Consider the following 16,334-nt stretch of genomic DNA (forward strand, 5'->3'; position numbering starts at 1 on the left):
GTGAATGATGTATTCCGTCATTTGATTCATATTCAATTCAATTATATAACACACGTTACAGTACTAATGATAGATACTGTACTCCAAAATGTGTCAGTAATATGAAGATTTTATTCAAATAATTAACAGTTATTATCAATATAGGAAACTTCAGAATTTCATGGTATGTAAAAATGTTAAAAGCTCGAATTTCCTGAAACATTGTTTTCCTCATTCTCACATCGACATACTTTTTCGCAAATGAATGAAAATGCTACAAAGCAATATAGATCGGATTTTTTAACAATTCATGTTTCTAGTTACATTTTTCTGTCTCTTTTCTTCTTTTTTAATTGCTCTCATATCTCAAATTAATGTTTCACTTTTTTTATTTGGTTTTTCTTATTTCCATATTTGTTATGTTGTATATTGTTACGAACGCGTCTTTGGCGTGGAACCGGCCCTACTTGTATTTAGTAGAATTCTGCGTTGGCCTATGATTTTTATTTTTTATATATAACTTTTCATTATAGCAGGCAGTTTTTTTACATTGTTTCTTTTGAATAATTTCTAGGAAGGTCTATTTATTTTCTATAGTTTCTGTATCACAGTTTAGTTCAATTTATAATAGTCATAGTGAACATACCAAATTAGAAAGTAATCGAAGAATTTAAATAAATTATTATATAATAAGTTAATGGTAAGTGAATTATTCTAAGTGAGTTAAGTGTGTGTATAGTGTTTAAATAAATTAAGAACATAAGAGTGTTTATTAATTCACCCGAAGAATAGAAAGAGTGTAAATAAAGTAGTGAAAGATTACAGTATCTTTTACCCATATTTTTAATCCGATTATAATGTTATTTCCAATCTATTTTCCCAAATATACTTCCTTTGTTTCCTGTTTATTTATTCAATTAGATATTTATTAATACTAAATATTATTGTCGATATGCAACAATATTCTAAATAGTGATAATTTTACAGCAAGTAGGGGTCTATTCTGTAACTTTTCGGTTATTTGTAACCGTTGAGTTACTAAGGGGGTATTCTGGTCTAGAAGCCTAAATTTTAGGCATTTTTGAAACTAACGTAAATAAAATAAAAACATTTTCACTATCAATTTTTTGATTTTAAGGATATAAAAAAAATTTCAATATATTACAGGCCGGTACAGTGGTGGCTACAAAAAAACAATGCATCCTGGTTGACATGTTTCCAGGCCTTGTAATGATCTGAAAAAAAAAATTTAACCACTGGTTATTTTTAACTAAAAAAGTTACAGAATAGACCCTGTGGTATGAAATATGTAATCTTGAAGTCCGCGGTTGGAGACTTTTCCTCAGTAAGTGGTATTCGGCTTCAGTTAAAATATAGAAATAACTGATACTTAGATGGAGTGAGCAATTAATATTAAATTGAGGCAACAGCTTTTTAATGAAACAAAACAAATTAAATAAAATTATTAATATTAATATAATATATATAATTAATTAAACAAAAGAAAAAAATAGAAAAGCTGGAAAAATTTAAAGTTACTTGAACAAGTAAAACTATCTACAACCATTATTCTTCAAATTACTATAAATTGTAGGAAACAAAAAAAGTTTCACCAACAATATATTTCCGCAAAAAGGACCACGATTCGAATCAACTGCATATTCGAGAAAGCAAAACGAATATAAAGAGGTTAGAAAGTAAAAACAACTCTAGACTTTACAACTAACAGATAATGAATGGAACTTAACCGAGGAAAGCCAGGATGGTTCAATTCAACTGTGGTTTATGTTGATAAAGATGTTGCCGTTGATGGTTTGGTTTATTATTTTTTTCATCACTCCAACTCGGCGGTTGCAGAGCAACGATTATAAAGGATAATATCACCACAAGTTTGTTTAAACTGTAACTTTGGTGTCGCCTATGGTAGGTGATGTAGGAAAAGAAAATGTTTGGAGATCGGGGCTCTTTTTGAACTTAGAAGTGGCTATGAAATAGCGGCTTAATAATTGAGGAACTAGAAAAAAATAGCATGTTACAATTCACAAGAAGGTCCATTGAACGTTAGTGACAAAAACATTTTCAAATGCAGCAGTATTATTAATCAGTTATTAAAAACTGCTATTGAAATATTCAAAGCGAGAGGAATTGTTAAAAAAATATATTTTACTATAAAAAATGGTTTAATCAATTTTAATTCAATATTCAATTCAAAAATTAATTCAATATTATCTAATGATTTTTTGTAAAATAGTCGGACTATCATCTACATGTAAAAAAATATGCCTGCTTTCAAATGGTGCCATCTATTTTGTAATGGGATTTATTAAACGGTTTTCTAAATATGCCAATTCGCTACACAGCTTAGCTATTTCTATTGTCAGTCGTTGATGTTCATCCTAAAATATAAAAATAGTAAAAATATATAATACCTAGATAAGAAGTTCATCAACATTGTAGTTTTTCCACATTTTTAGAATAAATATAAACAGTTCAATGAACGTAACTTTCGATACTGAACACTGTTCACACTACCACTATACCAACAATCACAATTATACTGTCTCATGTGTCAAGTCAGTCAGACACTGAAGATAAACTGTTCATTACCTTAACCTAGGAAGACGATAACTTAGTTATCAAAACGCGGGTTAGTCTAGTGGTAATGTGTTTATTATTAATATGAACAACGGTTTCAGAAAATTCAACTAATTTTCGATGATAAATATTTGAAAAATTGAATCTTAATCTGGTGTACATACATATATTGCATATTAGTTAGTATGAGAACGTTTAAAAAAATTAAGAATCAGATTTTCAATCGAAAATTTGGACATTCTACACATTTTGATACTGTTTGATAATGCATTTATATTATTCAAGAATTTATTGAGCAGTTTGTGTTCACAAAATTTAAGATAAAATATAAGGCACGTTTTGAATTATACCAAATATTGAATTATTCTTATTTTGACTATTTTAAAATAAATAATGAGATATGGAAACATTGATTTATATAATATCAAAAATATCAATGTTTATATTATAGTATTAAAACAATAATTGAAAAATCTTACACTTGTATATAAGTTATATACCCTAATATACACCACAATGAAATAAGTTGGTGTTTATATAGAAATTTATTGGTAATATTGTTCTGAAAATTTGTATACGGGCGTTTTCCGAGAGGCTCATATTTTTAATAATGTACGGTTTCCGGTTGTACCGAAATTCCACCTTAGTTTTTCATTATATGGAAAATTGCATTTTTAGAATCGACAATCTAATCCAATTTAATTTTATTTGAAACTAGTTTTCAGTTACTCCACTTTTTCTGAGTATTTGTTTTTTGTAGATTCTCCTATAAAAACTTACTGAAAATTCAGATATTTCAATGGAATTTTCAGTTCTACTAAAATTTCTACAAATATCGTTGAATATAGGGTTGGAAACTTAGTTCCCCGAATTCTTCAGAATCAACTGGCTTGAAGAAAAACGGGGAATCAACTGCAAAAGGGAGTTACATATCATTTTGGAGATTACGGAATTCTTCGTAATCTGTTTGAAAAATTTTAATAAAGATTTAGGAAGCTTCAATAAAATTGTGGTTAAAGTAATGGAATTCTAAAAATGCAATAAAAAACAGTGTTTTGAATAAAAAGTTATTCACTTATGGTACAACCGGATTTTGTAGACAACAGGAAATATTTTAACTGAAACGATTCCTCAGAAAAATCTCTTTTTACCAGTAGTTTCCAATATACACTTAGTTCATCGTGATGTACCCTGTACATACATATTCATTATGAAAAATATAGAAAAATTAAAAGAGTTGATAACAGAAAATTTGTAAACTGTACACATTTGGATATGGATTTATTTGTATAATTTATGAATTTATTATTTATATTGAAGATAATATACTCACTTCTTGTGAACTGAGACATTTGTGATCTAATACTGATGATCGAACTGATACTTCAAGCTAAAAAATTCAATAAATTAAAGAATATAAATTTCAGCTTTGCGTTGGATTGAAAAAAGTAAAAATGATGATAGGCTATATGAATAAATATGAGATGACCTCACCCAACACTCAATTTCGTTTGTTAAAATATCTACCCTGTATAAACTACAAAAAATAAACACTTGCACGTGTTTGAACATTTTTAAAGTACTTTACTTGCTTTTTAAATGCATCAATTTCTTATTCAAATCTAGGTCGGTGATCATTAGGTAGATATTCTGCATGAGGGAGTCAAAAAATTCATTGGGAGTTGTATCATAGTTGCAAGTGGATAAAATTTTAACTGGTCACTAAAATGATGAAAAGAAGGAAAATTATCGTTCAGAATCGAAATGTGGTATTTTCTAAGTCAGAAATAAAGATAGTAACAAACGAAATTCTTGACGTTTGGTATGAGAAATCAGTAAATCTGTTACCTACCAACAAATCATAATTAATATTAATTAATGCTCTCTAATTTACCGAATATTCGTGCACCCGTTTTCCCACGGTTTTCACATATTTTTCCAATCGTTTTATATCATCTGCTATTTTTATCGAAGGCACCTATAAAAATGACATTAGTATATTACACATTGTCTATTAAAGCGATTTTATATTTACCAAATCTACCGAATCACTATGTTTCTTATGTCCAGTTAGTTTATCAATGACTTGGTCAAAAGTCGATGCTATATCATTTAATATACTTGACGAAGCCGGTATATAAGGGTTTTCATTATTATCCTTAATGTTTTCTGTGTCCTCTGATTTCATTTGTGACACAGAAGGCTAAAAATATAAAAGGGGTTGAAATTATATAATATGTGTGCTTTATTTTCTCAACCCTTCCCCCTCGATACTAAAATATGGCCCCTGACTACAGTATTGACTATTTTTAACGTTGGGGTTTTTTGACACGCTTTACTTGTATGTGGGTTTGTGAGCTTGTAACTCTCCTATGTGGTTTATTACTGTTAGTATATCCCACCACTTTAATTGCGTTCGTTAGCCAAGCGGGCTAAGGCGTCAACCTTGGAATTCGCCGATCATTGGTTTAAATCTCGTTCACACTGTAAACAAAATTTGTTTTTTCGGTAATTTTTTTTTCAGCCCTCTGTTGAAGTTTTACTATACTACCGACATCAGTAGTACTTTAGAATTTAATACTTTATTTATTATGTTGTTGGAGGGGAAGATAAATATAGTTTCAAAAAATATAACCTAAAAATTTGAGGGGCGTTTGCAGACCGAAACCCTAGTACATATGTATATTTGTTTGTACACAATTATTTCCTAATGTTAATGTTGAGTTATTTGATATATTTTGTAAGTTCTATAACATTATTGACGTTAATTTTATAATAAAACGTAAGCTTTGTGTTGTTTAATTTACTAAATTAAATTAACAACATTAAATAAAAATAATTGGATCTGTACTTTGTTGGATTACAAGTTACTCTTTTGTAAAAAATTCCGGACTATAGAGGAAGCTAGGTCTATAATCCGACAAATTCCATAGTTAGACAGTGCCTTTCAAAATAATTATCGAATTACCGGTGGTCCATTGTATTGCCTTTAAAATACTTCATTGAGTTTATAATGGGTGGTGCAGAAAGAACACATGAATTTGAGTTGAGGAGGGGAAGGGGCAGGGGCTGGTTGTTTTGTAGGTTAGGGCGTCCAGTTTTAGTAGCAATGGCGCAGTAGACCGTGGGGTATCGCGTTTTCGCTGTTGAACATTTCTTCGAAATTAATGAATTACTGGTATTACTGCTATTACTTCGTTGGGTTGCCTTTTTTCGCACCACTGGATTATTTATAAAGCAGAAGTCATCTGGTCGTCCTCGCGCGGTGCAAACTCCAAAAAATATCGACAGAGTTAGGGCATCTGTTCTTCAAAGTCCTCGTCGCTCCACTAGTCGGCGCGTTCCATTTCTTAATTTGTGTCGACGCTCGCTGCAGCGCATCCTGACCGATGATTGTCAAAAGTAATGGAAAACTTCGAAGAAATACTTTTGATGTATATCTGTTTGAAGTAATCTTCTAAAGTGATCAGGTCACTACAAACAGTGCATATCGATATTCCAATGAACAAAGTCATAAATTGGAAAATCTAAACATTGTATTCATGTGAGTTAATTTTGTATGTAATCAAAATAAAGCAAATTATGGTGGTTTGAAATTCATGCGTTCTTTTTGCGTCACCTTATATTTGAAGAAAATAAATTTTAATTACCCTTTTATATTTCCTAGTTTTTGACGGTGACACTTCTCTATGAATTATAGTCTGTATATTTTCATTCGAGCGTTCTTTTTTCTTTAATATTTTCTTTGATACTCTGCTAACACTGGTACTAGATGGCTTTAATTTTTTTGGAGCTTCAACTTTACATGGAGATGTCGAACCTGATTTATGTGAAGAGCTAATCGATGATGATTTTTGAACCACTCGCTTTATATTGGCAGAAATAACTTTACTACTATATTCATGTGCTCCTGCAGGTTTATCAGGTGTTCTAAAAGTTTGTAATTGTAATTTGTAATTGTATTCTTTGGGCGAAACTAAAACATTCAACATATCTTATTTAAAAACGAATACTTGAGTACATCTGTTTTTATATCATTTTTTATAAAATATTTTGCATACTATTCTATTTTCTGGTATGAATAGTAGTAGTATGCAAAATTCCTTACATACCACTAAGAAAATCACTCACCATTTTTTAGGTTGTTAGCAATAAACAAAAGTACCCAGGAGCGATTGGATAGAAACCTCTCTAAAAAGCACATTCACATTCTCTCCGATAGCTAAGCGGCCTTGAAGATCCTGGAGGCTATTGAGTGCACGTACAAACTAATGTAGGAGTACAAACTCTAAAAGCACTAGCTAACAGAAACAAAATAACCCTAATATGGCCATCAGGCCACCAGGGTATACCAGGCAATGAGGAAGCAGGCAGCCTTGTCAAAAAAGGAGCAACGACTCCATATCTAGGACTACTGTGGTCTCATGACATGCCACATTAATAATGAGCTGAACATATGGCTAAAGAATCAGATGTAATCTCACTGGAGGAACACTCCAAAAGATTTATAACCATATCAGCTAAGAAGTTACGTTTCGTGATGACCATCAAACTTGTGATTGATTTTCTGGCAGGTCATTGCCACATCACTTTAAGACGATAGGCATAGCAGAGGACAACTGCTGATTCAGCGGACAAGCCATGGAAACTACAAATGTTCTGCCCATTTCACTAAAAAGCTTAAGTATCTCGAAGTAGTAGTACTAACACCTTGGGAAGTAGGATACTAAAACCACAGAAAAATAGCCTCCTTTGGTGGGAAGACAAAACAATCTACAATTTACTATAAAACTTAACGAGATTATCAATTTTACAGAAAAAAATTTTTGAGGGTGTAATTACACTGGAGGTAATTGATATTCATGTGTAAACTACTCGGTATATCATTTAAATGGGCTTGTAAAAATTTAAATGAATATTTTTTTATTTAAAAAATAGTCGCAGGCCGAGGACGATAGGTCGCGGGTTGCCGATCGCTGCATTAGATCATAAGCTCCTTTTGTATTCAATCTGTTTTACCTACTTGTTCCCTCTTTAGTTTTACCGTTTCTTTATTTTATTTTCTCCCGCAGCTCTGCACCTGCCAGGTTGGAGTATGCTTAAAAACGAGAACTCAACCACAAACCAATTGCCATCTCTTCAACTCTCAGAGTTATTAAAATTTATTAGTTCTGAATCTGGTAGGCGTTGTAGATACAGGACCTTTTGGAATCCACAATGAGATTTGATTAAACTTTTGGAATGGAGTGGGGCAACAAATTAATTTTTTTTTAAGCTTAAACGTGGTAGTAAATCAGAAGTGACTGTTGAGCGACAATAATTATTCAAAGAAATTGGAAAATTATTGAAGAAAAACGTAACAAGCTGATTGGCATGTTACACGTTCAATGTAAACAAAATGACAATTTTTATTCTTCGACATACATGGATTTGAATGATCAAACTTGACATTTAATATTTGGTACACATCCTTAATATAACTTCTCACTATAAATGTAATTACCTGGAGTTTTAACAGAAGTATCTTCTGGAGCTGAGTTAGTGCCATTAGTATGACCAGATTTGTTCCTGTCTGATTCTTTTAAACATTCCTCTATTATAATTTTCCTTTGTTTCTTTAAAATATCTAATTGTTCTGAATTGTGACATGTTCGTTTTCGTCTGCCCGGTTGACAATCAAATTTATTAGGCAAACAACCTGGTTTCAAACGTACTTGTGATACAGATCCCATAATATGATATTCCATATAATTATTCATATCATTTGGCAACTGAAGAAAAGTAAACATTTTTTATAAGTATAAATTAAATGGTATGATGACAGTAATTGAAACTTGCTAAAATTATGTATTTATTTAATGAAACTCAAGTTTGGAATACTAAACACGTACGAGGGTGAGTTGTTGTGAAGATTTTTTTTTTGGAAATGGAAAAAATTGAGTGTCGAGTCATTAAATATTTATTTTTGAAAGGTGATACACCTACGAAAATGAAAGAGAATATAGACACTATGTAAGGACTCGGTAGCATCATATAAGAATTTGCCCAGCAGAATTTGTACGTAGATATTTCAAATTGAACGACGAAGAGCGTGCGAGACGGCCTAAAATTGCAACAACGAGCGATATCATCGAAAAAATTCACCAAATGGTACTGGTCGACCATCGAATTAAAATTAGAGAGATTATGAGGCCTAACAAAAGAATGCTTTTATTATACAGTGACTGAAGAATGATGCATGCGTATGGATACACTAATACACTCCTAAAACGAAAAAAAAAAACAAGACAGTGAATTGCAAAGGGTGAACCTGCTCCAGAAAAGGCTTATCAAATGAAAAGGTGATGGTGATCTTTTTTTTTGATAACAGGAGAGTATTGAGCATCATTGTTTGAAAAGTTGAAAGGAGAAAATGCAAAAGCGAGCGAATTTGGGAAAAGGGATAGTGCTTTTCTATAGGTACAATGCATCTTCTCACACTTACGGTGATTGCAATGGCTAAAATTCACCAATTGCATTTTGAATTGGTTGACACCCACAGAATTCGCCAGACTTAGCCCACAAAGACCTTTTCCTGTTTCCTAACCTCAAATTTTCACTTGCAAGAGAGAGATGAGGACGTTATTGTATACGTAAAGGCAATGAAGAAAATGATAGCAACTATTATTTGGAAGGTTTAAAAAGATTACAGATTATGTTTTTATAATATTTAAGGTTGTCCTCAAACAAGACACCCCCTCACTTTGAAATGATCTTCATAAAAATAAAGATGAATTCGACCTTGCAAGATTAGTCTACTCGCCTGGAATTATTTTCTTTTGTGGAACGAATCCAAATATGCTATTTGGAGTTTTTATTGATGTGTTGCCACATCGAGGGACCGCACACCACCTATATACTTTTGACTCCAAATTCATCAACACAAATTAAATTAAATCTAAGTAACCTCTAATGTTGACGTTTTATTTACTCAAACTTGACGTCTGTAGAGACGATGACACTGACAAGATTTTTGGTACAAATTTTAAATCTAAAAACGAATATACTTTTTTCCCACTGACCTTTATGTTGTGCAGAGATATATTATTAATTTTGAATAATACACAATTATTATAGGACAGCTTTTCAAAATCTGTCTTCATCCCAATCTACTGTTACAAAATTTAATTATTAAAAGAGATAATTAAAGATTAAAAGATCGTATATTAACTGAAGCAGTATATATATTTTAATAATATATCAATTTTTAATAATTAATAAATTAACTTTTTACTCCAAATACCAATCGACATTCAAAACGTCATCTTAGTTATCCAAAATAATATAGAATTTTGGCAAATTTAACAATCTAGTAAAATATATTCATAAACTTCTTGATACACACAATTATTAGCCTGTAGTTATATTGAAACCAAACGTGAAACTATACTTGGCTTTATTTCAATCAAAATAAGATAAATAATTGAATTAAATTTATATATAACCATAAAACAATGTACAGCTTACAAATCGTAGTTTATGGTTAGATTATAGAATATGTTCTTTAAATAATATTTTCAATGCTACTTACATCGAAATGATCTTCACAAAAGTACATTGTAGTTTTGAAAGATAGTCGTTTCCAATCTCTCGTTGCACGCTCCAACCATTGTTTCCGTATTTCTGGTTGACGTGGTACCGGAATAAATAACTTATCAGGAGCATGTTTTGTATTATTTTCACAGAAAGGCACTATACAATATTGGTAATAAAGTTTCAAACTCATGTTTACATATATTATGTGTACCCTGCTGCAACTTATAACACTAATTTATATGTTTAAGTAATGTGACGACGCACACGCCACATGACATTAAGACAACTTTTTGGCGGATTATTTAAAAATTCAAAATCCTTATATTAATTTGTAAATGCGTTATTAGAGATTTTATTTTTTACTGTATTTTTAAGTTATTTAGAAACTGAAGTATTTCTTTCAAACAAACCTTTCTTTTGATATGAAGTAAGATGATACAAAAAAGCAGATGAAAACTTACATCAATATAGTCTTCACAATAACACATTCAATAATTTAAAGACTTGTTCGTATCCCGCCGCGCAAGCTGTAAATGTTTTTTTCTCATTTATACCTTCTCAGATACATGGCACAGTTTTATTATTGTTTTAATATTTTCTACGTCGAGGTACTATAGAGTATTTATATAAAGTAGAATCCATTTTATTATACTTGTTTGTTAACAAACTTTGACATTATTTGAACTACATCAGTTTTACTTTAATAAGTTAACTTATATAGGTGAGTAAACTTGGATTTATTAATGAAAAACAACTAAGTTGGAAGTTCTGGAACCATTCCTGATATTCATACTGATTACACTGTACATGTTACTACCACACCAACACTTTTACCTTCAGTCTCTGAAGATGATAACTTGGTTATCGAAACGAGCGTCAGTGTAATTGTGAGTGTTGGTTTAGTGGTAGCATTAACAGTGTTCAGTCATTACATGGATTATTGAAGTAATGTAAAAAAATACAGAATCTATTTCAACTGACATTAAAGAAAAAATTACTCATGATAAATATGTTGAACAGCTTAAAATATGTCATTAATGACATAGTTGTGATAATTTTAACGGAAAATTAAAATAGGGAAAATGATATAAATGACATACCTAACAGTGAATTAGGTATTTCAGAAAGTAAAATAATTGAATATTAGAGGATTTGGGGCTTAAATTCAATAATTTGTTAGCTCTATTCAAGTATAAAAATAGGAAACCATTTTAATAGTTATTTGTTCTAATAGAAAAAGTACTGGGTTACATTCTTTTAGATAGAAAAAGGGTGAAATCAAAACGATGTTTGATTCTATTGAGTTGATTACATAGAGATAGTTTAGACACTGGAATCAGCATAATCAGCTGGAAAAGTGTATTTATTATTTTTATTTATTTTTAACCTTTTCTTCACTCTATTCGAAATACACAATTGAGATAACTTGGCAATTCCTAACTACTCCTATATAATAATACTGTACTGAAAATTTTAAGAAAAGCATTAAATCTGTTGAAACATCTTGCATTATAGAATGAAGTTATTCTAATTGAAAACTATTTGGCAATTCATGGTTTCAACATGAAATAACAGATTTATTCCCGGTTTATATTTATATGATTTTATGAATGGAAATTTGAAATCCTACTTATTTATTAATATGAATATCTAGAATCCAATATTTTGCCTATTGTTACAAAAACTGATATAACAACAATCCAGATTTAGTTGTTCACTACAATATCAGCAAAGGATGAATTGCGAATCCCTTATTGCACAATACTTCATAATATGTGAAAATATTTTGTTATTAAAAATAGTGATAGAACCATACAAAATTAGTAATTCGTTTCTTTTATTTTTTATTTACTTCTTTAATAGAGCAGATTAACCTTTAAATAAAATCCCTAAAATTGAAGTATTCTTGATTGACGTGTGAAGTTGATTGTTGAAGGGTTTTTATATTTATGTTGGTGTTCTTTGTCCACTGTTACGTAAACTGTCAAAAATTGAATAATTTTTAGTTGGAGCTTCCTAAAAGTGCTTAATACTAAGTGATATAGTTTTAAGTTTCCAAAAAAAAATATTTGGAAACACTTTTTTTTCAACTGCTCGTTTATAGATAACCTGTTAAGTAAATTTTGACACCACCTTTCACGCAACATGGCTGCGACTGTAGGTCGAATTTGTGGTGCAGGTCTATTGAAACCCAGTAATATATCGTCTATTAGTCAGGTATTGTTGAAAACCTAATAGTTGGAATATTCTATTATTGATAAACGTCAAATTTTTGCTTAAGTATTTTCTGTTCACTTGAAAATTCATGCAAGTTGGATGTTATGTCATCTGTTCGGAACATTCGCAATTTTTAATTCGCACATCTTCATTTTAGATAAGTTCCTATTCAACGACAAAAGAATGGACTCGCGGAAGGAAAGCAGTAAGTTATTTCAGTATATTCAGACAATTTTAATTTTATATTGTTACAAAATCAATGACTAAGAGTAATTAACCTTAGTTATTGTCAAATTATATAAATTTTCGTCACATCTCACCTGTTCAGTACTGTTATTAGATAATGTCATAAAATGTTCTCATCTTTTCATTTTATTCCTTACAAAATTTCATAGGGCATTTATAATTTTCTAATAAACATTTTATTTCAATTCATTTAGACCTATTTTCTCCAATTATTAGTGAAATGGGAATAGAATATTTTCAAATGAAAATTTGAAATACTGTGTGTATTTACTTACATTCACTACTAAAGCAAATATTAATTATATTAGATGCAGCGTCATTGAACATAATCAATTTAGACAATTTCTCAGTTTTATTGATACTTATGGTTATTTCTGGTTCAAATTAAATACAACAATTATTAAATATTATTAATTTTTGGAAAATTTTTAAATAGTGATTTTGAAAGTTTGGCAGTGTGCTTTGAACGTTCTTAATTGAACAAATTTCCTGCAAAACATCTACTAAAGCCAATTTATAGCTTATACTTCTCCCTATTATACGATGTTTACACATGTCTCTATGGTTGCATGTTTATTGGAGTTCACTTAAATAATGTAACCATATCATTTATCTAAAGTGAAAAAATTTAAAAAAAAAATCAACAAATTAGTAAATTTCGAATTGTATGTGTATTGAGTTATTTATCCTATTATAAAATTGGGAAAACTTTGTTTGCTAAACTCGGAGTGAGAATAAATTTGAAACAATTACTTATATTTGTTGTATAATTATCAGAATGCATAATAATTATGGAAAGAACTATAAAGATACAGAATACTTACCTTATTATCAACAGCAAAATGCACACCATTATCGAACAATAAAAAATTTGAACAAAATGTTTGATTCTTAGTTGTAATATTTGATTTTGTAATGGTATAGCGAATTCGCAAAATATTTTTCCCTTTTATTACTTTGTAGCTTTTGGGAAGCTTAGGTTTACTAGCTGGAGGTACTGGAGCCCTACTCTATGCTTTGGATCAATCTGTCAAAGCATCTGATTTAGAATTGCATCCACCAAAAAATATATGGAGTCACTCTGGACTTTTTAGTTCATTGGATCATTCTAGGTAGGCATATGTTTATGGAATAATAACTATTGTTAATAATAATTGTTGCATAATGAAAATCTGAATATATTATTTTTCAGAATATTATAATTATTATAACAACTACTGCTTAGAAATATAGATGCTATAAGCAATAGAATAGAAAACTTGATTGAACAAAATAAATTTTATTATAAAATGTGTAATATTTTAGAATTGTCGAATCAAATATTTTATTAACAATTTTGTTGCAATGTCTTTCATTTGCTTTCTAAAGTTCTGAATTTGCAGATATTCAATTGTTCATCCTTTTTCTTAGTTCAACCCTAACAAGCTCAAACAGAGAAAAAACAATTAAATGAGATTTATAATGTTTTCATCTGGTATTTTGTTCAAAAATTTCTTGTAGAATTTATATAATTTATGATGATTCTTTTGTTGAAAAGTCCAATGAAGAAAAATTCTCAAATAGTATAATAGATACTTGTCTTAATTAAATTTTTATTATTATTTTATTATTATTATTGATTATTTTTCCTTGTTTTATCAATGTTCTAATCATTTTTTGATATTGGAATGGGTGCTACTGTGTATTTTATCAATGATGCAGTTTTGCTTCAGTATTATTTAAATAGTGTGTCTATTCATAGTTGTGTAAGTAAGGAAAAGGTAAATATAATCGAAGAACTTCTAGAGATACACTACAATACATTTTTAAATATTTAGTTGAAAATTATAATTTTTGAAAATTGAAGTTGGGTTAGAACATTTATGAGTATTTAGAAGACTATTTTTAATGTGCTCACATTGATGTGCCTCTGCATCCCATAGTTTAGGTAAAGTAGGTTTAAACAGATATATTGACATCATTTAAAAGTAGTATGTTTCTCAATACCAAGTCTGTACACAATATTTGTTAATTCTGAATTAATTTTTAGTATAAGAAGAGGTTATGAAGTATACAAACAAGTGTGTGCAGCTTGCCACTCAATGCGATTTATTGCTTACCGTAACTTGATAGGAGTATCACATACAGAAGCTGAAGCTAAAGCCGAAGCAGAAGAAATACTTGTAGAAGATGGACCTGATGAATCTGGTAACATGTTTCAACGGCCTGGAAAATTGTCTGATTATTTCCCAAATCCATACCCTAATGAAGAAGCTGCCCGTGCTGCTAATAACGGAGCTTACCCACCAGATTTGAGCTATATAGTATCGGCTAGACATGGAGGTGAGCTGTTTCTATTCTCTTACTTTTAAACATCATGTTTTCCCATATTTTTTTTAGGCGAAGATTACGTTTTTGCTCTTCTGACAGGCTACTGTGACGCCCCAGCTGGAGTACTTTTAAGAGAGGGTCAATATTATAATGCTTATTTCCCCGGTGGGGCTATTTCTATGTCTCAGGCTCTATATAATGAGACAACTGAATACAGTGACGGAACTCCAGCTACTGCAAGTCAACAAGCTAAAGATGTAGCCACTTTCTTGAAGTGGACAGCCGAGCCAGAGCACGACGATAGAAAGAAAATGTTAATAAAAGCCATTGGCATATTTACTTTCCTTATTGCTCTAAGTTACTATGTGAAGAAACTCAAGTTTTCTTCATTGAAGACACGTAAAGTTGAATTTAGGCCAAAAAATCAATGAGAAAGTATTGTAGAAGAAAATAAAGTTTAGCGTGACTACCATAGAGAATGTTTAAGTAAGGTGTAATTTCATTGTACATATTTATCAAATATCCTACCGGGTATTGTTTTACTACTGTTTAATTTATTTGTTTCCCAACTTTTAATATTAAAAGTGTCACGTTATGTTTCAATAAAAAATTGAATACTCCAATAGGTTTTATTTTCCTTTTTTGTTGAATTGTGGATTAATTGATTCTAGTTGTGAAATATATATGTATCTGTTGAGTGTTAGTCTTCAGTGCCTCTAATTAAAAAAGTTTAGTTAAAGATGTAATTTAAAGAATAAATCTCGAATGTAATCAACTTTGGCTTAAAATTTATATTTGTATTGAACGTTTTGGGTATAAAATATGAGTACAATAGCAATCTGAAATATTTCTTCAATCAACAAAGGTAACAATCAGTCCACTTGAAATAGTTACCTAAAATGCAACTTCACCTCTCGAACTATCTCTAATTCACGCTTGAACAGGTTGTCAGTTTTTAGATTGAATGTATACGGTCAAGGAAATAAAGCCTAAAACCTGGGAATTTGTGAGCAGTTCGGTGGATCAAGGTGTATTAGACTCTTTTCAACTAAAAACGATAACCCGCACTTCATTGCCGTAATGATATTCGTGTTTAGCGATCTTGAAAATTCCCAAGATATGTATATTAGGTTAATTTCATAACGAATTTCCATGGGATCCAGTAGACAACGTAGATGTCCTCAATATTTTCAGAGTTCTAAATTTTTTTATTTTTTTACCACTTGAGAAGTATTTTCCAATATGTATTTTTCCCCTGCATTCATGCAATTTTCATTTCTTATGCATAATTTTTGTTCACAAAGTTTCCCGAGGCTCTCCTGAGTCGAACGGACTATTGCATCTTGATTCGTCTCGCTGATCAGAATTCCTAGGTTTTACCTTTATTGATCTTCATTTCTTCGACCCATAAT

General features: G+C 30.3%; 2 protein-coding genes across 2 annotated transcripts; one reads left to right on the forward strand and one right to left on the reverse strand.

Moving 5' to 3' along the window:
- Positions 1-2,124: 2,124 nt before the first annotated feature.
- On the reverse strand, positions 2,125-12,007 carry LOC130444578 (uncharacterized). Its single transcript, XM_056779792.1, has 8 exons — positions 11,780-12,007; positions 10,145-10,760; positions 8,078-8,345; positions 6,225-6,550; positions 4,610-4,777; positions 4,469-4,552; positions 3,908-3,964; positions 2,125-2,375 (listed from the first exon to the last, which is right to left on the reverse strand). The coding sequence occupies exons 2-8, from the start codon at positions 10,337-10,339 to the stop codon at positions 2,283-2,285; spliced, it is 1,191 nt and encodes a 396-aa protein (XP_056635770.1). The 5' UTR covers positions 10,340-10,760; positions 11,780-12,007; the 3' UTR covers positions 2,125-2,282.
- Positions 12,008-12,040: 33 nt separating this feature from the next.
- Positions 12,041-15,542, forward strand: LOC130444579 (cytochrome c1, heme protein, mitochondrial-like). The gene is made up of 5 exons (XM_056779793.1): positions 12,041-12,366; positions 12,524-12,571; positions 13,576-13,724; positions 14,642-14,934; positions 14,992-15,542. The coding sequence occupies exons 1-5, from the start codon at positions 12,295-12,297 to the stop codon at positions 15,351-15,353; spliced, it is 924 nt and encodes a 307-aa protein (XP_056635771.1). The 5' UTR covers positions 12,041-12,294; the 3' UTR covers positions 15,354-15,542.
- The last annotated feature ends 792 nt before the right edge of the window (positions 15,543-16,334 follow it).

This window comes from Diorhabda sublineata, chromosome 5, assembly GCF_026230105.1.
Source record: "Diorhabda sublineata isolate icDioSubl1.1 chromosome 5, icDioSubl1.1, whole genome shotgun sequence".
Classification (NCBI taxonomy): Eukaryota; Metazoa; Arthropoda; class Insecta; order Coleoptera; family Chrysomelidae; genus Diorhabda; species Diorhabda sublineata.